The 24,776-nt window shown below is 33.1% G+C and overlaps 1 protein-coding gene across 4 annotated transcripts in view; it reads right to left on the reverse strand.

Moving 5' to 3' along the window:
* Nucleotides 1-1,147: 1,147 nt before the first annotated feature.
* NIPBL (NIPBL cohesin loading factor) overlaps nt 1,148-24,776 on the reverse strand; it is a 194,674-nt gene continuing 171,045 nt past the window's right edge. For 3 of the 4 annotated variants that reach the window (XM_046672361.1, XM_046672360.1, XM_046672364.1), the window contains 15 exons: nt 23,362-23,470; nt 21,716-21,852; nt 18,064-18,204; nt 17,867-17,960; nt 17,022-17,176; nt 16,430-16,520; nt 14,261-14,434; nt 13,662-13,852; nt 11,686-11,793; nt 11,017-11,217; nt 7,367-7,513; nt 5,418-5,692; nt 3,958-4,132; nt 2,684-2,872; nt 1,148-2,125 (listed from right to left, as the gene is read on the reverse strand). In XM_046672361.1, the coding sequence (XP_046528317.1) occupies nt 1,760-2,125; nt 2,684-2,872; nt 3,958-4,132; nt 5,418-5,692; nt 7,367-7,513; nt 11,017-11,217; nt 11,686-11,793; nt 13,662-13,852; nt 14,261-14,434; nt 16,430-16,520; nt 17,022-17,176; nt 17,867-17,960; nt 18,064-18,204; nt 21,716-21,852; nt 23,362-23,470 (2,553 nt within the window). In that variant the 3' untranslated portion in view covers nt 1,148-1,759. Of the gene's footprint in view, nt 2,126-2,642; nt 2,873-3,957; nt 4,133-5,417; nt 5,693-7,366; nt 7,514-11,016; nt 11,218-11,685; nt 11,794-13,661; nt 13,853-14,260; nt 14,435-16,429; nt 16,521-17,021; nt 17,177-17,866; nt 17,961-18,063; nt 18,205-21,715; nt 21,853-23,361; nt 23,471-24,776 lie in introns of all 4 variants that reach the window. The other variant, XM_046672363.1, reaches the window with a different exon arrangement.

Here is a 24,776-nt window from a genome sequence, read left to right on the forward strand (position 1 = left end):
ACTTTTATACTCATTTTTTTTCTAACTGGTATTTTACATTTATTGATAAATCATTATTGTTTTCATAAACCACCTGAAATTCTTTGTTAATAAAACAAACTCCAAGGGGGAAAAAACTCAATCTAGTTTTGACCCACAGAGTTTAAAGTAAAAAGGAAGAGGAAACATGCAATTAAGTGGAAGAAAAAGAAGAATGAGACAACATTTCCTTCAAGAAAATGTTCTGAAAGAATTCCACATAGGAAATAGATCCTGAAAAGTTATTTTCATCGTGGTTTAATAGGTGTTCACAAAAAGGTATTCTGTGGCACTGTCACTCTTCCTCACAAATTGAATATCTTCATTTATTGGCCACTTTCATAAAACTTAACATTCTAGAGGTCAATTTTAAAAACTGACTTAAGTACACAATTTTTGAGTTAAATCTGAAACAGACCTCATCTCCTGTAAATTTCAGGCATTACTATTTCTAAGCATCAACTACGCAAATCAACTGATTAAATACCCACATCCCCATTTGGAATAACAAGTAAACAACTGCTCCCAAAAGATGTATAAAACGTTTAGAATAGAAAATGAATAAACATCTCAACTAATAAAATTACTCCTTTTTCAGCATTAAAAAATAACTTGTGAAAAATGTAATGTAATTACGAAGTGTCATACTCATCTCTATTTCTAAAATAACACACGGCATATTTTAACTAAGAGAAATGCTAGTTTCCCAAAATAGCATGATTATCTTTCCCCAAGACTGTTATCTTTTCCCGAGGTTTAAAAAATAAATATTACCATCATGACATCACTAGAAAGAAATTGAAGCATACAAGGAATAAACTATAGTTTCTTTTTATATCAAAATGTACTCTTGAAAATGTGTTTGGCACAGTGCTAAATCATAATAGTTAATACTAAATATTGCAGGATACAATAAAACCCTGGAGTTAATTGTTTACACCCTCTTATGGGAATGAAAATAATAGATACCAATTATTCAGAAGTCAGCCTATACAAACTGTATAAACAATATTTTATGTTTTGCTTTGAAAACCAGTGATATAATAAATTTTACATAAAAGACTGTAAAATAATATAAATGGATTTAAACAGATCTTTACAATAAGAAATTCAAATGGAAACAGACAAGTAACAAAGAGAAGTAAAAAAATTTATTGCAGTATTCGCTCCACCAGATTGCCTGGGGATCCCTTTTCTTGTATTGTTTTCAGGGTGACCTAATACATCAAAATCTACATTTACAAAAACTCCTTCTGCAGATAGGTCATAGATACTGCATGCTTTTTTTTTTTCAACAGAATAAATTATATATCCAGGAGATTCTGCCATTTTACAGCCTGGAAAAAACAATGCTTCCCTGGAAACTGGGCTAAGCTAAAGAAAGCCATCCGCTGCTAGGTTAAACTCCAAGAACACTTTATTAAGAACATTAACAGACTAATTTCCAACATTCACTTGTTTATTTTTTAAACAGAAAGTTTTTTCCAAGATATAAACAATTTTTGTTAAACTATAATACAGTGGGAGTAAAAATGAACTGAGAATCTGTTTCTGCTGCACAACAGCGAAGGGAGCTCCCACAAAAATGTTTGCCCAACATTTCCTTCTTTTGTTCCTGCATCCCAGGTTCCATTCTTACTCTTCATAAAACTGATTTTTTTTTTTTGCCAGAATGTTGATATTTCAAGTTTTTCTGCCTTTTAAAAAAATTCCTGTAAATTTGGCTGCATGTACAAATTCATTAGCTGGAAGTCCCATCCTTGGCGGCATACAGGGATCGTAAAGTCTGAACAACTTTATTAGTCAGCTTATTAGCACTCGTTAGAGCAATTTTTTTGTAAATAATGTCTGACTCTTTAATAGTGTCTACCCAAGGCACCAGTTTGCGGCCATCACGGCGCTTAGCCTCAGTCCAGGAGCCACTGTAGGAGCCTGCCATCCACTGAACACTGAAGCCATTGCTGGTTTTCTGTACTACTCTTGCAATTTGTGGTCGATCTTTGTACTTTGGACAGCAAATAGCGATGACATCCATGACGTCAACACTTTCATTCATCTGTGCTGCCAACTCCGTAGAGTCTGAATTTCGTTTTGACCTTCTCAATGACTAAAACATTGGGAGGGGGGAAAAAAGACCAAGTGTTACACAAAAGAATTTTAGTGAAATTATTGTTTTTATTGCTTTTAATCCCTTGACGCCGGGTGTTGGGATTTCCCAGCACACTTCCATTGCCGGCAATGAGACGCACCGTGACCGCCAGCGCCAAGGGGTTAACATACTTGTAAAACCATAAAACTCTTAATTTGTACCCGTGTCTTTACTCTTATTGATATATAAAATTATATATACATATGAACCATAAAGCTACATAAAACTTAGCAACAATAAAAAGGATAACACACATTAATACAATCCAAAGAAAATTAATAATCCTTTATGCTGGATAAATCTCATTTCTGTTTTTTTCTTTTTTATTGTCTTTTATGTTAAACTTTCTACAAAAGGATGTATAAATGGTTAAGTAGAGAATCTCTATCTACAAAATGTTTTCTCTCATAAGTATTACATTACTTGGTGTACATTTAATAGACTGACATATATAAGCACATAAAAATCATTTTACGTAATACGCTGCGAAATACGTTGACTCCTCCTCCGCCTCACCCCTGAAGTGCCTCCTCCTCTATCCTCCCCATCACTTTCATCATCTTCTGTCTCTGCTGCTGCATTATTTTTAGGGCTGCCTCCTCCAAGCAGCGAGGTAATTGCTTTGTTCCGAGCATTTGTGCTAGCTGACACCTCCCCTTCTTCCTCCTCTTCATCAGGGTCCAGATGTTCCATGAGAAGTTTGAACTACAAAAATTAGATATTAGAGTTTTCAGTAAATATTTCAAACAAGACTGTCAAATCTCTAAATGCTTTCTTTTCACTCTAATTTTTTTTCCTAAATGTTTTCTGTGGCAGTAGTTTAGTGTGGGTGAAAAAAGACTTTAGCTATTGTCCAAGTCAGGGATGGGCAAACATTTTCTGTACAGAGCCAGAAAGTAAATATTTTTGGCTTTGCAGGCCATATAGTCTCTGTTATAACTACTCAACTCTGCCATTGTAGTCTGAAAGCAGATACAGACAATATATTAGGAGTCTCTCAAAACATTTTCTTCAACATTAAGAAAATTTTGTGGTAAAATACACAAAACATAAAATTTACTATTTTAATTATTTTAAAGTGTTCAACTGATTGGCATTAAGTATATTTACAACGTTGTGCAACCATCACCACTGTCATTTCTAAAACTTTTTCATCATCCCAAACAGAAATTCATTCTGTACCCACTAAACAATAACTTACCATTCCTCCCTTCCTCCAGCCCCTGGTAACCTTTATTCTATTTTCTGTCTTTATGAATTTGCCTATTCTTAGAGCCATTTTAAAAGGGCATTTTATATACACATACCCCCACACACTTGATGAGTATATATGTAAGAGATATACAAATATATATACTTGTATTACTTCTGTAAGAATACATGAAGAAATAGTAATATTGGTTGCCAGAAAGGAGAGGAACAGAATGGCTGAAGAGGGTAGGAGGATGATTTTTCACAGTTTTCCCTTTTATGAAATATAAATATGTAATCTATTGAGTTAAAAAAATACATACACAGGCATAGGTTTTTCCTAAAACTTGCCTGAAAACTCCCATTTTTGCTAAAATGAAATTGGTGGTGGGCTGGTATTTCCTAGGAAAAAGTAATTACAATGCAATGGGTAAAATGGGAAAGGCAAGCTTAAAGTAACTCAAAACCACACAGAGAAAAATGATGTTGATATTTCATGAAGCTTACTTGTAAAGGAGGCAGCTATCTCCCCCAAAAAGAATTTATTTTTCAAAAAAGTCATTAATTAGAAGGAAATATATTTTGGTTTTACTACTCACATCTAGATACTGTTTTACTATACTCCTCTTCACATCTTCAGTGATTTTGGAATTAGCCATATCACTCCGCAGGAAGTCCAGTGTTTGTTTGGGATGAAAATGAACTCCTGTTTTTCGGTTTATCGCTTTATCATATACTTTTGCAGATTCAGATGGAGAATATTTCTGAATTTTACTGTTTTGGGAAAACAAAACCATTAACTTAAAAATTTTTTCAGGCATTTACATTTACACTGATTCTAGTTAAATTTTATTTACTAATAGTTAAACTTTTTGTCATAAAGATTTCAATGAACTTGTACACAAGATACAAATAATTTTAAAAAAGGGAAGTAAAAGCATGAAGGCAAAGATTAAAAGAACAATATTTTCTTGTTTCCATCAGTATTTGTCTTGAATAGAGGCATCATTTAAATGGAAGCAGTTTCTCATGTCTATTTTTTAATACCATGATTGTGATTGCAGGACAGTTTTAATACAGTTACTCAACACCACCTAACAGGTTTACCTCCTTCTGCTTTTTTGCTCCCAATTATTCATTCTCTACACAGCGGCCAGAATGACTATTTACAAACCTGTTTCATATTATTACCAATTCTGCTTAAAAGATTTTCCAACTATGTAACACTGTCCCAAAACCTTATGAGGTTTTAAATTATTTTGAATTGGCTGCCAACATTTAACATCAACATATTTGTCATAAAAATCTGAATTATCTAACTTCTTGAAAAAGTGAAAGCAAAAAAGTAGAAGTTCTGGCCACAGTGTGGCTACCCTCTTCTGTGGCAACAAACTGATGAACATCTGACCCCTTTAGATGAAACATGCTCTTTCCTGTTTGCCACTGACCTTCTACCAGGTCCACTTTACTCATTTCATTTATCTGTTCCCTACATACATTTAACTTCGTGATTCCTAATGTAAGGTTTCAATGAATGCGGAAAACGATCAAAATTCGATGGGTACAGGCAGAAGAAAGATACCTATAGTGACTAATGGTGGATAAAATTATGGGGCACTCAAAATAATTAGTACTTTTCTACTTCTTACTTTATAGAGCACATTAAAGACTATTTGGATTCTGTTAGAGTTCAGTGTAGTTAGTTTGCACCTATTCTTCATTCACAGCTCTTTAAAAAGTTAAATTTGCAATTTATTTTAAGATTAGCCTAATTCTTTACTGAGATCTTTTTAAGAAAATCAACAAAATAAGTCCTTTAATTTATAATGCTTTATCCCCAAGTAAGGGAATACATTTTTTCTCTCTTCAATAATATGATGGACAAATTATGGTATATCATACAACAAAATATTATCTAGCACTAAAAAGGAAGAAAGTCCTTTTTCAAAAGGAGCATTTTAAATATTAAAGTAAGAATACAGTCAAAACTGGGTTTCATATTTCTTTATTATTTGAACAAAGTAACGCTTTTTTGCTCTCACTGCTTATGTAAGCTTACCTATCAGAAAATCCACAGAGATTCTTCAAATGTTGTTTTAACATCAGAAGTAATAAAATACCCTGGGAGACATTTGCAAACTCAATTAAAGGAGCTGAATTTTCTGGCAAACATTTCATCACCGAATTTATATCATCTTCTGAATCTGAATCTGAATCTGAATCCACACGTTTCCGTGACTTCCGAGGCCTGGAAACTTCTTCTTCACTCTCGCTTGACTCATTTTCCTTACTGGGTGATGATTTTCTCTCTTTCCTTTTGTCTTTTACCATTGACTGCAAAAAGAAGAAATTATTCTGTTTGAAAAACGATAAAAACAAAATACCACTAACAAATATACATATGATCCATTCAACAGCTTCAAAAAGCATCCTTAAATTAACATTTTATGCATTAAAACCCTCTGACTTTCCATAAACAACTGGAGATGTAACCCTTGTGGGAAAAATTAAGTTCCAAAACCAAATAAAATCATTTATAATCCACTCCTCCTCCCCTTCTCATCCCCCCTCAAAAACCATTCAAAGGGAAACAATTTTCTTAGAGGATCATGACAGGAGATAAATTAGTTATAAAAGTATCAATTTGGTACATAGATAACCCATTATAAAGGAAAAGCAGTAATTATAATTTAACTGAGACTACAATAGGCTTGAACACGTCCAGTTTATATCAAACTCTCAAGAACTTTTCAGCAAGATAATATGCAACTTTTCTTAATACTTAAATTCTGTTTCTTTGTACTTTATAAACTGTTAGCTCTTAAAAAGAAAGTCAGTTGGGTTTAAGAGGGGGGTAGGTCAGATCACAAAGCAATTATTCAAAAGGTAACTTAAGAAATAAGACAGGAGAAACATTCACAAGTATGTCCACAATAGTAAGTAAAGTAAAATAAGATAAAATGATGGCTAAAGTTCCTGGGAAATTATTAACTTTTCAAATTTTAGTGTGCATATTAAACACCTAGGGATTCTGTTAAAAAGCAGACTATGTTTCAGCAGGTCTAGGGGGGGCCTGAGGTTCTGCAGTTCTAACAAGCTCTCTGGGGAGGCCAGTGCTGCTGGTCTTGGTCCACTCTTCAAGTAGCAAGGATTTGGATACCTCTGTAATTCTAATCTTTAGGTATTAAAATAATCTCCCTGATTTACTAGTTTGACCAGGCTGAGTTTTGAGCACTACGATTTTGCAAAATAAGATCTACTTGTATCATCAGGCACATGAAAATATGCCAATTAATTCATAAAGAATTTACTGAGTGCCTATTATGTGCCCACTGCTACATCGAGTGCTTTTACAATTAAACCAATTATATCTCCTCCTAAAAACCACAAAATAAAAGATATAAGATTTATAACAAAAAATTTAGTAAACATTTTGGGCACACAATATGCCAACTTGTACATAATATGATGCCAGTGTTCAGGGACAAGGAAATCAATAGTTACTATAAATGTTCTGTGTTTCTTTCTAAGTAGGCTATCTATATCTATATCCATATCCACATCTCCTCAAGTTTACTATTGTGATCTACAGCATTACCAGATTTACAGAACAGCAAGATGCTTTAAAATGAGATTTCAATGAATATATGAATGGATACCAAACACTTAAGGTCAGTGCTTAAAGTGAGAGAAATAAAGAAGTGGGATGGCTTATCAAAGAACAATCCATATCCATATATACACACGCACACACATATACATGTATATATAAATAAAATCCATCTAAATGATCTGGAATGGAATGGTCTTAGGTCTTTCTTAATAAAAATGAAATGGCAACCCATTTTCTCTCCCCAATTCAAGCACTGCCCAGATTTCAATAAATTCATTTAGAAAGATTTTATATACCTGTGAAAAGAATAAAAAGAACAATGAGAAACAAAACAGTGAAAATAGCATGCCTGCACTTTGACAGATATGTTAAGAATAGTAATGTGTGTAACTTACCTCCTTGAATGACTGCAGTAGGTTACTACCAGAAACTGAGAGTGTAATGTCTATATGATGCATTATAAACAACGGCTCTTCCTGTGTCTGGTATGGAAAACAGGCTAGATTGTCTGCTATATACAAGAGCATATTCACTTCTGTTTTCTGTAAATTTTAAAAAAAGGTACACGTTTAGTGGATAATCTAGAAATCCATCCAAAAAGTCTTTTCAGAAAAAATATTACAGGGCACTTTCACCTCAGTTAATTGTTTCAGAAAGAGAGAGACAGAGGGAGAGGGAAGCAGGGAGGGAAGGAGGCAGAGGAGGAAGGGAGGCATGGAGGTAAGAAAAAGGGAGGAGGGTGAACAGAAATGGATTTTATAAAATAATCTTATACCCATTTAAAGAGATTTCATAATGACTTATACTGTGGTACCTCAAGAAGGGAAGAGGTGAAATTTCTTAGTGCACCCAAGTGGAATTCCCTGAAGTTTTCTTACAGAGTATATGGAATCTTTATGATAAATCCATACCACATCAGAAAGTATACATATGCATTCATAATTATTTGTCATTGTGCTTCTAAGAGTTTAATACACTGGAGATCAGTTACACACAGTTACTATTCTGCCCTCAAAAATACGTGGTAATTATAGTACTAATATGAGAGTTAAAAAAAAATTCATGTACTTATAAGGCATTTGTCAGTTTCCTAGGTATAGGTAATTTAGAATATCAGAATCGTTCTGACAGTGCTACCAGTTTCACACTATAAAAACTCTGAGGTAGGCAAAATTTAAGGGAAAAAAAGAAGTAAAATTTAAAAGAAGTTACAAACGGAGACTTTGAGCATTTCATGATCATACAGAACATAAACAGAAAGACACGTTAATATTTAAATTCTTTTAAAACATTTTACACAGCTTAAAAAAAAAAACAAAGCAATCAAAAAAGACCCCCTCCTACCATCTTCCTTATCCTGCTGTCCAAACTTAAAACTCAGGCGCAGCAGCAGTAAGCAACAACCAAAACAGATGGAATAAACTTGCTCATAGTATTCAGGGCACTCTCACTCTATTTTCTATTTTTAAATATGTATCAACACATACATGTTAAAGTTGGGGAAATGTTGACACAGAATCTTACTTCATCTATTAGTTGTAACACTGTAATTTATACATATTTTTTCTCTTAAAACTGGAAATTCAGGACTACTCTGAATAAACCTTTCTAAAACTCTGAAATTCTTCTACTTTGGTTATAAAGAACTCCTAAATTGCTCTTATTTTTTTCAAAAATCGAACTTCTTAAAAGAATAGTCTAGAGCTGTTTTGCCCATATCTTCCCCACTACTCTTTAATTAGTTAAAATCATTTTTTCGTCCATCACTGCTTGACTGTTTCTGTCCACCAAATATTCCACTCTATTTTTTTACTTCTTATTCTCCTTGACTTCTCAGTAGCATCGGATGCTATTATCTACCCTTTCCTTCCTGAAATCTTCTTCCTAGCTCTTTGACTATTCCTCTTCTATGTTCTTAAGCCAACTCCTTTTCAAACTATTTTTGGCAACAATCCTGTTATTCTCTCAGGTGCTCAGGACAAAATACTCCAGTTATCCTTTGGCTATTCTTCTCACAGTCTCACTTAATTTATTCCTTCCTCACAACATTTCTTCTTTCCTTTCCTACTGTCCATTCTTTTCTTTCCTATTGTCAAAATAGATCAATCCCTTATTATCTCCACTGTGAACACAATGCTAAAAAAATGTGTGCTCTTAAAATGCTCTGTGGCACCTGTCCTCATCACTTTATTCAAACACTTTCAATGGTTTCCTACTGTTTATAAGATCTTCCATAAACCATACCTCACTATGACCTTTCTGCCCTAGTCAAACAACAATCTATTCATTATTTCTCACACATTCTTATCTTTGTACCTTTATTCATGTTTTCACACCTGCCTTAAATAGTAGATCCATCTCATCTTATCTCCCTAGGCCTTCAGTAATTTGTTCCTTCTCTGACATCCTTTGTTGGAGTTAGTCAGAAGAAATTACTGCATTATGAGAACTGGATTTCCAGTTTAGCATTTCACATGCTGAGTTGACAGAACATCAAGCTAATGACACAGAACAGACAGTAAAACCACGTAGGAATGAGGCTCAGGAGAGAGATGAGGACCAGAGCAGTATCACTGATACAAACCACTTAGCACTAAGGATATGCTAACCTTAACTAAATTTCCTTTATTTTGTGTCCTATCACCCCCAACAGGAGGTAAGATCCAATGAGGGCAAGAGCACTATATCAGGCCATTTTGTACTCCTAGCACAATATCCTACACACAATGAAAGCTTCACTTAATATTGATGATAATATGATGATGATGATGGTGGTGGAGATGATTAAAGTATATTCCAAGTATTGCGGAACTAGACGTTTATAGTATTTATTTGCTAGATCATATATCCAAAAATTTCCTGCAGTACTTAAAAAAAAAGAGATCTAGTAAGGTTTCTACATTCTGGTAATTTTAATTTTGCTATGTTGAAAAAATCTGGTATTGGAAGAGCAACAAAGTCAAGCTATGAAGCTATTAAAATAAGAAAAAAATGTTTCTTTTGTTCTTCTTGAAGTTTTATGCACATAGACTGATCGGTAAGCTCTATGTGGGCAGATACCACATCTGACCTATTTGCTATTTTATCTTCATCTCCTGGCACAATGGCTACCACATAGCAGGTGGTGCTGAATAAATATTTGTATAAAAATGAATGAATAAATCAAGAGGGAAGTGTAAAGAATAGGATGTTCTGTCTTCTTGGCTTATTGTCCTGGCCGACCCAATTATACAACAGCCCAAAGGGTCAAAATTATAATTACACAAAAGTGGATTCTTCATTAAGGAAATCAAGTTGAACAAATACGGATCTCACCAGCCAAAAACTTGAAACAATTATTCTAAGAATATTTAAGTCAGACAGAAATGAGTGAAATTTTACCTTATTTACTTACTTAAGTAATCTATCTGTCAAAGTGATAGTTTAGTGATATAGCTTATTTAAAGATATGCTTAAAGGAACCGTTATCAAAGTTTGTAAGATACTCTGTTTGTAGACACAATTACAGTTGGCGCTCTGTATCAGCAGGCTCCACATCCACGGATTCAACCAACTATGAATTGAAAGGTCTATGATGGTTGAGTCTGCACTGAACATGTATAGACTTCTTGGGTCATTTTTCCCTAAACAATACAGATAATAACTATCTACATAGCATTACACTATATTAGGTATTATAAGTAATCTAGAGATGATTTAAAATATACAGGAGGATGTGCGTAGGTTATATGCAAACGCTACGCCATTTAACGTAAGGGACTTGAGCATCCTCGGATGTTGGTATCCATAGGGGAGTCCTGGAACCAATTCCCCGTGGATATCAAAGGACAACTGCATACTTTGTCCCTCATTATATTTATTCTCATACAAAATTTTCCCTTCGATTTTGACCGTATGCCTTGTAATTAACATGGAAGACTTAAAGAAACACATTTAATATCGTCGTTATTGTTTACTAAAATGGTAATATTTAAAAAATAGTGACTACTTTAGGCATAAGATTTACAGAACATTTTTCTTAAAATAGTAAGGTTTTTATGCTTACTGCTGTGTCATCAAAGAGGTTGAGTAAAGAAATTAGAAAGGCTCGTCTGTGTTGGCGGTTTCCACGGATCATGGAGTAAAGATGTGAACACAAAGCACTAGACGACTCATCTTGTCTGAAACCCCTTACAGGATCTTTTAGGCATGTGTTGATTGCCTGTTGTACCTGGTAAGACATCTTCATACCAGCCACTGCTTTCATCTGCAATCAATAAAAGCCTCATTAAAAGAATCAAATAAAAAATATACTTTGAGCATTATAATCCAAGGCTAACTTCATTATTTGATTTTCTTATTTAAAATAAAATCATAAAATGCAATTGCTGGAAGGAACATCAGAGATCATTTATGACAACATCCTCTTTTACAGAAGGAAAAAAATAGAGACTCAGAAGAGCCATTACTACTGCCAAGATCACACAGAAGGGACTAAAACCTATGCAATCTGATTTTTAATCCAGTGTGCTTGCTGGACTGTCACCTCTAGCTCAATCTTAAGAGTTAATTTTAAATAAGAACAAACACTTTGGAGGACAAACTTAGTTGCATGTTTAGAAGTACTAAACAAAATATTTTATTCTAATATGAACATGGGCAGGATATTTACCAAAGAAATGGGTTACCAAAGAAAGATGTTTAAATTTAGGTTATACAATTTAAAAATACATACATGAATGAATCCAGCATATTTTTTGTCTATTTCCACAAGCTGCTGATCAGCCTTGTTCCGCATAGCTGGTTCTGGATCTGTGCCCATAGCAATTAAATATGGTACACACTGGAAATAAAAATAAAGGATTTATAAGACATCACAGTAGTAAAAGCCCTATATGTATCTAGACATATGTTAACACTTGCTGTATATCTGGGATATATGAATTTAGCTTTATAGGCCTTCCTATAAATGCCATGTTTAGTATTATTTTAAAAATAATTACTCTTCCCTTAGATTTAGTTTAAAGCAAAAAAGGACTGGAACATCAGTAAAAATACTGATGTGGTGCAATTTAAACAATTTCAGTGTGAATTTAAGGTTCTTTAAACATAAAGAGCTCCCACACTAAGAATATCCACTTAAGATTATGATACATACTGCAAATGTATAATCCAATAATTTTTCAAACTTGACTTAATCTGCTAGTAAAGATAATATAGGGCAAAAAATAATTTGTCTTCCATACTCAAAACTAGGAAAATAGACTTCTTTCCCACAAAGCTGATTTTAGATATGCCTTCAATGATCAGCTGGATAGCTAGTATTTTGGTAATAGTCATATTCATTGTACTTCTAAAGTCAAGAAACATCATCACTGTGTTAAGTGAATCTGAATCAGATAGCAGTGATGGAGGCCAGGAAAACAACAAATATAAAAAACAACTTTAAAAAAGTAGACATGGCACTAAGTGAAATGGGTGATCATGGATTAAATTCTCAGTGGCGGGGTAGGGAGGAGGGAGTCCATACAGAATGCTATCGGCTTAAATGGCAAAATTTGAAAATGGACTGTATATTCAATAATACTGTATCAATGTTAAACTTTCTAAATTTGATGACTGCCTTATGGTTTTATAAAAAAAAGTTCTCATTCTTAGAAAATATATGCTGAAGTGTTTTGAGGTGAAGAACTATGGTATCTGAAACTTACTACCAAATGATTCAGAAAAAAATATATGTATGAAGAGAGAGAAAGCAAATGTGGCAAAATATTAACAAATGGTGAATACAGGTGAAGAGTATGAAGGAGTTCACTGCATACTCTTGCAGTTTTTTTCAAGTGTAAAGTTAAAAAAAATGTTTAAAAAAGCACAACCACCTGAGGCCATTTTAGAGTACCAGGAAAGAGCCCTAAGTATGTCAATAATTTGAGAGTCTCAATAAACTACTGTACATTTTATTAAGTGATCTTGATGAGGATAACCCTGAGTCATGAAGAAGAGCCTAAATATTCACTAGTGTGCTGTGCTTCAGGACACAGAAAAGAACACAATATACTTACACACAGCATACTTTAGAAAAAGCCAAAATAAAAATCTTGAAGGGTACAGGCTTTGGCTATCTACTAAGTTCACTTCTGTGGCCTATGGCACTCTCCTGAACACATCAGATGGTGTATACTACTACACTGGCATTAGCTGCCAATCCGGAGTAATACTATTATGGCTTTATTACGTCATTTAGTCCTTTGAGATGCTGGGTAGTTGACATTATCTCCAATTTACAAAGGAAGGAATTGAGATCAGACGATATAATTTACTTTTCTTTGGACTAAAATCTACCCTGTTTACCAGTCAGATTATACTCTTAACCCTAGTTAACTCTCTTGACATGCAAGCTGTCGGTTCTTAGGGATAACAGTCAATGAAGATTAAAACAAGTCTATGATCCCTACTTAGAAAAATGATTCCAAGCACATGGTCTACCAATATAATTTGGAAGTTTGTTTAATAGAGGAAACTTTATGAATATATGTGTATTTTGCAGTAATGACAACCTAAGAGATGGACTAAAACTTGGATGCTTAAGAATTTAGAACAAAAATAAAATTAACTAAGAGGAATAAAAAGCTACTTATTCTCTAATCACAGTGTTATCAAACAACAAATCTGGCTCTTTTAGTAAGTGCTGATGCTACGAAACATACTTACCTGAACTGGATGAATAAGACCTTGGTTTAGAGTCAATGCGATGACATTTAGGGCAAAGTGGCGTACACTTGATTGGGTGTGAAAAAAAGCCTCAAGCACCTGTTTGAGGTAAAGCTGCATGATGGAACTACTCATCCCTGAGGAAACATCACCCATTTCTTTTAAATCTTCCTGTTTTGCAACTTTCTTCCCTACAAAAAGAGGCAAACATATTAACAACATGTATATTAACTTTACTAAATACACCAAATTAGGCCATAGTGCAAAGGACAAAAATGTTAGAGCCAGTGCTCTGGCTCAATGGTTCTTAGTCTTTTTTTCTGTTGTGTGTGTTTTTCAGAGGCTCCTTTGAGAACCTGGTAAGAACTATGCTCCTTTCCTTTCTTAAAATGTTAATGTTTGCACATACATTAAATTTTACAAACTATTTTAGGAAGTTTATGAATACCTTAAAGCCTAGCTATGGACTTAAAGACTCCTCTTTAACTGAATTCCTTCATCTAATAGACAAGGATATTTAGATATCTGGATTAAAAACGAGTCAGAGAGTATCCTAATTGTAGCCGCACCATGAAATTTAAAAATATATTTTCACTTACAGTCTCTATCTGCCTGCTGCATACGTGTATCCTCTTCTTGTAGGTAGGTCTGGAGGTTTTTTAACACTTGTATTTTTAAATTTACTGAGGAGTTCTTATCAGATAAAATATTATTATATAGGTTTTTCACCTCTTGCTCAAACATTAGACTTGGATGCTGAATAAAGGCAAATCCTAAAGAAGAGAGAAAAAAAATATCTTGATATACTCACATTAAAATTAAATATAACACAATGAAAATGTTGATAAATTATATAAAGAGCTCCTTATTTCAAAAATTAAAACTTAAAATGACTGGAATAATATGCTGGTGGCCTTACCTAGAGAAGTATTAGAGCAGGCACTTCTTTCCCCATGAATTAAAAACAAGAAATTGCATTTCAAAGGAGAATTTCACACAAGAGGAAACCTTGAGGAGGGAGCAGGGCCTAGTGGCTAGGGGAGTGGATTAGGAGTCAGGAGTCTTGGGTTCTATTCCTGGCTCCACCACTGACTTGTAGTGTGACCTTGGGTGAGTCACATAATCTCTCTGTGCCTCAATTCTCCATCTGTAAAACGGGGACAATAATATTTACCACCCACCTACCTCAAAGGGATATTTTCAGGATTTAAGAGGTAATGTCTGTAAACATTTTTTAGATCCCTAGCAGAAAGTACTACATTGGCATTATTAATAAAAATATATATTGAAAACTATCCATTTGATGAAACCAAATAATTCTAAAATAAACTAAAGATAAGAGTATCTTCCATTTATTTCTCATATGGCATTATAATGAAGCCACAATGTTGTTTCTATAACCACAAGTTAATAACTAGCAAAATAATATCTATGTTTATTTATATAAAATGTTGATGTGAGATAAAACGAAGATCTTTGATGACAGCAAGTATTATTGATGCCAAATAACAAACTAAACTCAAAGCATAGAGTGATCACATAACTAGCCCAAGGTCACACAGGATAACTATGGCCCAGGCAAGATGTCTTTTATTAACTGGTGTAGAGGCACTATTTTCTGGATAGTGCTGCTTCTTTAAGTTAAAATTTACAATACTTGTTTTCTGAATTAGATACAACAGTATTAGGTTTGCCACTTTATACAACTTATGTCCAGACTAAATATTCAAAGGTATACATTTGGCTTGAAGGAAATACTGCAACAATGTAACTCCCTAGTAAGTGATATCTGAATTTTTACTATATTTGCTATATGTAATTTTCTGAAAGGGATGAAGGAAGAATAAGATGATAAAATTTAAATTTCAAGAAATTAGTAATCATTTAATGAGGTTTGAGTAACATAGAATATTTTATTACTCATTTTTATTCAAAAGACTAATATAAATAATTATCCATGCACATTAAATTATAAACCTTGTTAATGCTACCGAAATAAAGTTTCCAAATAAGTTATTAATTGACTAGCTTATTGAGTAGCTCTATGTGTATTTGCACAAAATAAAAACAAACAACAACAATAACAAAACAAGAACCTAGACAGAGTGCTGTTCTTGTATTTTTTTAAAGTGTATTCAATTCAGGTACTTTAGTATTATCCTTCTCATATTTCTCCCATATTCCAAAATTTTTCCAGATAAGCCACAAAGACCCAACCCTCTGCAAAGACATATGTATTACATCAATGCTCCTGGAAAAATAATATGGGACAGATGCATATCCAAATTGTTCCTTTTGGGTTAGTTCCTATGTGCTTCCACGTAAATAAGTCTGTGTAGACTGCCCATTGTTTTAACTAGAAGCAGTAGATACATGTAATGACAAAGCATTGCAAAGAAAAAGAACAAGTTAAAAAATATGGAAAAGCACAAAATTCTTCTACATCATCTTTCTTTATCAAAGTGTTTTAATGACTGTTCTTATAAAACACCATGAAGTATGGGGAGGAGACAGTATTGTCATCTCTATTTTACTAATGAGGAAACTGAAAGAAGCTACGTGACTTGCTCAAGGTTACCTAGGACATCACTGGCTGAGCAAGAATGGAACCCAGGCGTTTTAACCCCCAGTCCTATATTCTATACAACAGATCCTCTGTGAACAGAAACATACTTAAATAAATCAACAGTTTAGACTGACAATATTTTAAAACTTGCTCAACTTCTCAAACAACAAAAAAACCATAAAGAAATTTAGACTTAACTTACCTAGACCAATGATAGCTTTTGTTTGTACTTCTTCATCTGAATGTTTTGTAAAATACATCAATAGTTCAAGTACTTTATCCTTTATGTTAACCTAAAGGGGAAGAAAACCACATTAAAGTGTATAAAGAAGAGTAACTTAGATCAGTTTTCCACTATAAAGGAAAAGAATGCCTAAAAGCCAACAGTAAGAACTTCTAAATGTGAACTTTACTAAAGAATAAACCACCAATAAATTTTAGAACCGTGGCATTCAAAATAAAAGTATATGACAAAGAAGCTTGTGCCAGAATATAAACCAAGGTACTGCTCCTTCATCGAAAAAGTTAAAAAAAAAAAAAGCTGCTGACCTAAACAGTGTGCCTACTGTTAAGAAAGCTGATATAACTTGCGTAAACTTCTTATATTGTTACAGACCACAGTTCATGGATCAGTTGGAGGACTACGTTTTATGTAGCACTGTTTCAGAATTCTCATTAAACCAGACTACTCTAATGCCGCCTTCATCTTGGGTCATTACAGTCATTTTCAGTTCACAAAGTCACAGAGTTCTATTTTTTACAGGATACTAAGTAATTAATATCAGGATCTTTACCTTACTGTTGCCTTTAAAATCTTCCAGATCGAAATCAAAATGCCGACATAGTGCTCCAACAGTGAAAAGAGATCTAAGAAGTGCTGGTTTGTTTGTTAGAAGTGAAGTGTTATTCGGGTCCTCCTGGTGCTGACTTTTTAATTTCGAAATGGCACCTAACAAAGATAAGAAATATTTATTTATAATAAGCCCTTTATCTTTTTTTGAGGAAGATTAGCCCTGAGCTACTACTGCCAATCCTCTTTGCACTGAGGAAGACTGGCCCTGAGCTAACATCCATGCCCATCTTCCTCTGCTTTATATGTGGGATGCCTCCCATAGCATGGCTTTTGCCAAGCGGTGCCATGTCCTCACCCGGGATCTGAACCGGCGAACCCCAGGCCACCAAGATATGGAACGTGTGAACTTCACTGCTGTGCCACTGGACCAGCCCTGCCCTTTATCTTTGAATTGTTATGTTTAAATAATTACTGCTAATGAATTACAATTAAATTTTACTAATGGTTCTAAGTATTAAATATATCTAGAATTATGAGGGCACTCCTTAGAGCCTGAAAGAATTAACATAAGAAAAAATGATATTTAAATTTTACATAGTGGCAGAAAACTCACCAACACTTACTTATGAAGAGATAAATTTCTGAAGTAATCATACTGGGTTACTATGGGAATAAAAAGATTATCTTTTGAATAGTAGAAAATACTGTTTCTGAGAGTGGACCACAGAGGACAATCATACCTCTTACAATTCCCTCAATGCTACCCTTTATCAGAAGTGTTAAAAAGGAGCCAGACACACTGCAGGATCTAGCAGAATAATTTTAAAGCCCAGGCACTGAACTTACCATAGTATCTATTGAAACAGGCCCAAACAAACTTAAAATTCTGTGTCACTTTATTTACAACTGCCCCAAGACAGCTCACACAATGTTGTACTACCTAAAAGATATAGAAAATGTTACTGTTTAGACAAAAGTTAAAGACAAATATCACTTGCAAATTATAGACTAATCAATACAGAGATGGTAAACTGAATGCTTACAGTCATGCCATATTTGATGATAAGCTTCATTAGATCTTCTTCAATGGTGGCAAGGAAAGTTTCACTTGGATGCTCCATCAGTGGTACAACCAGTTCTAGGATTTTTGCAACATTACAGATAACCATGAAATCATTCTGTGTCTGTAAGAATAAAATTGGTGTTTTATGAATATCAAAATCTGAAAAGAAACTATATATAGCTTTACGTATTTAGGGATTGAGGTATTATCTATGTAAAGTTTCATTTAAAAACAAACAAACAAACAAAAAACTATTAGAAAAGAACTTAATTTTAAGGTATGGAAGAAAGAGCACCAGATAGTGCCAGGAGCCTGGATTCTAGCTCTGCCATTAACTTACTATGTGACCTTTGGGTCACTTAACCACAATGCTATAGTTATTCTTTTTTTCCTTAAAATACAACACAAGTCAATTCTGAACAAAGGTATTTTGTTTTTTACCAAGTATTTTACCAAGACTGATACAGTTTTTAAGATTTAGCATTTTTCAAACTGGGGTACGTTAACCTAGTAGTTCTCAATTGGGGGTGAATTTGTCCCTCAAGGAATATTTGGCAATATCTATAGACATTTTTGGTTGTCACATCAGGGGTGTAGGGGGGTAATACTGGCATCCAGTGGATAGAGGCCAGGGGTGCTGCCAAACATCCTACAATGCTCAGAAGACTTGTTGACAACAGAGAATGACCTGGTTCTAAATGTCAAAAGTGCTAAGTTTGAGAAGCCCTGTGTTAATCCTTTTTATGATAGATGAAAATGTAGAATCCCAGAACTAGGTACAAGGATTCTTTACTTTAAAATTTCAAATATTATATTAAATTTTTTTAAGTTAAAAAAAGTTTTTAAACTTAAGAAACTAAGCAGTTTTTCTTTTTAAAAAAACAGAGCATTAAAAAAAACAAATCAAAAGAAATGAAAGGATTTACAAAAGTCTCTTTCCCACTCCCTTGTCTTTCAGTTACCTAGTTTTCCTGCCCAAAGGCAACCAAGTTTCTCATTTTTGTGTGTGTGCATACAGTGAGGCTTTCAGCATTATGTTCTTATCTAGCCAAGCTATCATTCCCTATTCTTAGCAACAGGTTATTGACAACTCATTTTGGACTCTTTGAGCTCATTACCTCACTGGTTAAAAACTTTCCCATCCTGTGTTCATCCTTCCTTTCAGAATACCCATAGGATTAAATTTTAAAAAATAGGCAAAATGAATACTTCTTTCTAAGTAACACAGAAATCCTGTTGTTCCCTTGCCATCTTCTACTCTCACTTCCTTTAAGCAACAGGGGATGAGTTAAAGTGGGTGTCTAGGGATAGAACAGTTTTTGTCAAGTAAGATAAATTCATTTGAGAATCACTTATAAAATTTTTTTTTAAAAAATGTAATAACATTTTTTAAAACCACTCTTAATATTACTGGCCTGGAAAATGAAGTAAAAGAAATATCCTCAAACTCTAGAAGAAAATTTTAAAGAAAGATAGAAATTATGAAGGAAAAGAACAGAACACTAAAAAGAAATATGTGAAATGAATGTAACATAAGATGGTTCAATATCTAAAACACCGAGATTAAAGAGTTTTCAAAAAGAGAAAAAAAAAGTCCACAAGTAAAATGGGCAAATGATACGAACAGTTAAGTTACAGAATATCAAGTCTAATTGGTTTATATCATAAAAAACTCTTGGAATTGGTTTCTATCAATTCTCTTGGAAATCAAGGAAAGGACAGTGAAGCAACAATGAACTACTCCTTTACACTTGTTAGACTAGCAGAGTACAAAAATGACACAGATGGTCATGTACTGGTTTCCAAAGAGGCCATAAAACATGTCCACCAGCAATCTGGCAACATCTATTAAAAACCAAACCAGAACCCAAAAAACAGTCTTTCAACCTAGCAAGTCCATTCCTCAGAATCTTTCCCAAATAAAAAAAAACCACCAGTATTTAAAAGTATATGAATAGGAATGTTTATTAAGGAACTGTTTGTAGTGGCTATCATTAACAGGAAACAATGTAAATACCTGCCAAAATGGGAAACTGTTAAATAAATCATAGGACATCCATAAAATGGATAATATGCAGTCATTCAAAAGAATGAATCAGATATATATCAGGTGATCTGAAATTAGTAAAAATGCCTAACAGATACGTATATAACATGACGTGATTTTTTTAAAAACCTGGTCAATCATTTATATATGTGTGTGTCCACAATTATAGAAGCAGAGATAAAGTATGTAAGGCTATTCCAGGTTACTTCTCCTGAGACAAGGAGGAATAAAGATGGGGGTAGGACATAAAAAACGAAACATTTTTTAAAGGTGTCTATTATATATGAGATAGCCTTATTTATATAAAACTTTACATCTGGTGTGTGTGTATCTAATTGTACAAAATGTTTTCAAAGTAACCTTGCTTTCAAAAAATATTGGTTCAAATGAGGACTATTTATACAAGTTACATTATAGTGTAGACTCTAGAGGCAAACAGACATGGGATTGAACTCTAGCTGTGGGACTGGTTAGCTGTGTGACATTGGCAAGTTATTTATATTCTATAAGTTTTAGTTTCCTTATCTGTAAAATTGAGATAACAGTACCTAGTTCACGAAGTAAATAAGATAATGCATGTAAAATTCTTCGAAGTGCCTGGCACTGTGCTTAATAAATATTAGCTATTATTATTAGCCATAGATTACATGTTAATCAATTTATTTCTGGATCAAATACAAGCCCTGAAGATAAAATTGGGTCTCAGAAGTATTATGCGTTGTTTTTACGTATTTATCTTCTGCTACTTTCCTTGGTTCTTAAAATTTCTCAGGATGTCCTGAGGTTTTCACTTAGAACTTAGGTTAATTAGATCACCAAAAAAACTGACGATAGTAGTAGAAGTTGTTTAGTAGAGAAAACACTTAAAATTATCTCCTCAGGAACACTGGGAACTTAGGAATTTTTAAGTTTTTAGAGTATTTTAAAATTTAGTGTTTGTAATAAGCCACTTAACTCACCAGGCTGTCTTATAATTTTTCTATTTTTGTAATAGGCCACTAACTCACCGTACTGTCAGGTAACTTGCTGGATTATTTTACTTAAGAAATTTTTAATTTAATTTTCACATTTGATTTTAGGAAAACAGAGTATGCATACTATTAACTTAAAATCAAAATATTAACAGCTTAACATCTCTGACATAATACTAGATTTTCCATATTCAATATATTGCTATAAAAATAAAATATATTTATAATAAAATATACAAAAAATGACAAATGAAAAGCAAATTCAGAATCCAAGAGACAGTAACTTTCAAAATGACAGAAACTCTGCCTTGTTCACTTTTGAGGTCTTAACATAGTTATAACATTTATTAAACATTTACTGAAGATGTGGCTTGAGAAGCTTACAGAGAAATGGAGCCTGAACTTTATTTATAATACATCAGAAAAATGATGTTTGTAGGTAACTTGCCACAAATATTAGAAAAGATATTTGAGTATATGACACAGTTGATCTGTCAGTGAAAATGACAGTACTCTCTCAGTGAAAATGTGGACGACACAATGTGAATTCTAAATTTAAAATACTTACTGCAAGGTTTATGTAAAACAAAAAAACAGGCCAGCTCTATACTTACACTACATTTAGTGGTAAGGTATGGTTGCATAGTCATGGCATGTTTAACCATGAGCTGGGGTCTTATTTTGCTGAATAAGAACAAAGTGGTTATGCAAGCTACCAATCTTCCAGAATTCACACCTTTATTGTCAGAGTCTGGAAAAACAAACAGAGAAATAAGACACTAAAATATGAGAAGGCAGTGGAAATTATACAGAAAATTATTTAAATTATTCAATATTATCCCCTGAATAGATTCAGTACATGCCTCAACATAACAGATTAGCATTTCTTATGATACTAGACTTTTTGCATTCCTTTTTTTCTTTATTATGTAAATTACAATAAAGGACAAAGAGGCTAGGCTATGGAAGGCAAGTTTTACACTGATAGGAGTAGGACTGAAGTTAAAGAGTAGAAAGGAAGTTGGGAAGTTTAGAGATGGGCTTTTCGGAATAAACATGATGTTGATTATATCTAAAAATGGATAGATGTGAATATGGGGAAGAATATTAGCCAAGGGAGACAAAAACAATTTAGCTGAGGTGATACTGTGTTTAAGGGTACTCGGAAAAAAGAAATGCTGCTGTGGTAGAAGAATGTTAAAAGATGAAGTAATAAATTAAGAAGTTGGATCAGTGCTACACTAGAAAGGTAAACAAAATGCTGTTCCTGTGAGAGGAAAATGATGCTACTTAGGACACACATTGGTTCTCAGGAGGTAAATTAATTAGTTCTTAGAGGAGATGAGCAACTTTTTAACATTAAGTGACAACAGTATCACCCTTAAAATCTAGGATAGGGAAAAATAGGGGAAACAGAACAAGGAGATAAAAAGAAAAAGAGGTAGACATGGAAAATGAAAAAAAATTAAAGAAAATAAACTGTATAAAAAATATAAAGGATATCAACAATTTCCTTAGGTGCCATAAATGGTACCTCTGTAAGGGGCAACTGGTCCCCAGTTCTGGAGAATGACCAAGGTTGACTATTGTTCCACATGAATGTACATTAGGAGATGGGAAGTAATGCTAGTCTTGTGTGCTTTAAGCAATAGATATCAATGACTACTTTTATGGTTTTATATAATTATTTATATTTTGATTAATAACTTCATATTTGTGGCTGATAAATAATGTGATAGATAATATAAAATATTAACTATTTAAGGAATTTGTCAATTTTAAAAATATTAACAGCTTTCTAGCTCAAGATTAAGCACATTTTATACAATTATAAATGATATTACAAATGTACTAAAATCTTTTAAAAAGATTTTATAACAGTTAAAGCAATTTCGTTTTGAGAGAAAATTTTATGTGATTTAAGATCAAACAGTTTTTGGACGAGCACAACTAGCTAAATACATATTAGTCCCTGCCTTACTTTCATGCTTGTTCAATATGATATCTACAATTATTTGCTATTGAAAGATATGTGGAAGAGATGAGGTCTATGCTTTTATTACACTGCTCTAGATAATCTTAGTCAACCTTAACAATACAATCTAAGATACATCATCAAACAAAAAACAGATTTCATTTAAAAGTGAAGTAGTTAATTATTAGGCTAAGCAGAGCCAGAGGCAAAAATGAGAAACGTGCTCAAAGTATTTTAAAATATCTTATAAAATCAACTTAATGACCAATATATAAAATGTCTTACCAGCTAGAGATTCCTCATATTTAAGAATGTGCTCAACTAGGTTATCAACAAGTTGAGTACAAGCTTTCTTCACAGGTTTATATGAGGAATCCTCTTCGGACTTCAACAACTATATATGTGTATATATAAAAAAAAAATCCCAGTATAATTATTCATTAGGCAATAATAATATAAATGCATTAAATATGTCCATAATAAGCTTCTCAATTTGTCATTAACAACTTAATACTGAAAATGCAAATTAATAAAAATATATAGCAAATGTTTTAAAATATCTTATAAACCAGTAATTTATAAATATTTCAAACAATTTTAGTATTAAGTATTTAAACTGCTGTGTGTAGGACCTTATATAGGATATGAGAGAAATGAGAAAGGTGATCTTAAGAGTACCACTCAATGCTAGGTGAATTATTTTAAAGAATTAGAATTCCATTCCTCGTTATTTCAAGTCCTTTGATGTCTCAAAAAAGAATATTAGAGGTTAATTACATCTTTTATCTAACTGTAACTACATCTGAATTGCCCCTTAAATTTTGTAATTATAAAACGTAAGATTAGACTTCTTCTGTGTTGTTTGCCAAATTATTAATAAACAATGTTAAAAAAATATTATGAATGATGAGATGAGGAAAAGAGATCAGTCTAAATGTAGCCAAAAAATAAAACCAATCCAATCTTTCATAATCATAGGTCAATGGTAAAGTCATTCACCATATAACAAAACAGGCGTATCTGTTTTGTTAATAAAAACGAGCTAACACAATTACAGGGATTTAAAGTTGAAATGTGTATTGATTTCTGTGAAGAGTTCCAGTGCTGTCCAATATAACTTTCTGCAATGATGGAAATATTTTATATCCGTGCTGTTCAATAATGGTTGCCACGAGTCATATGCAGCTACTAAACACTTGAAATGTGGCTAGTATGACTGAGGAATTAAAATTAAATAAAAATAAAAATTCACATTAATTTAAATAAAAAAACATGTGGCTAGTATTGGACAACACAAGGTTAAACCTTCACGTTAAGAGGCATGGATGATATTAAAACAACTAACAGCAATCAGAACAACATAACACATACATTGCTCCCACTCTCCAATTTAAAGAAATAAAGCAAAGCAGAAAACTTCAATTTACCTAGTTTCAACTCTGATCAGCAAATTCTCCTTGTCCTGCTCTGTAACTCAATTCCTTAAGCAGCTATTAAAATCACATGCTAGCCTGTTCTTTTTGAGGCAAGAGCAGGAAACAATCCCCTCATTCCTGTTTTTTCTTTTTCCTCTCTAAGACATTAAGTATATACAACAGCATTAATCATAAATTTTGGTTCATGACACCATCAGTATTGGTATGTGCCCTCTTTTATTTACTCATAAGTAATAATGATGCACCGTGAACCCAATTCAAGAA

Source organism: Equus quagga, chromosome 9, assembly GCF_021613505.1.
Source record: "Equus quagga isolate Etosha38 chromosome 9, UCLA_HA_Equagga_1.0, whole genome shotgun sequence".
Classification (NCBI taxonomy): domain Eukaryota; kingdom Metazoa; phylum Chordata; class Mammalia; order Perissodactyla; family Equidae; genus Equus; species Equus quagga.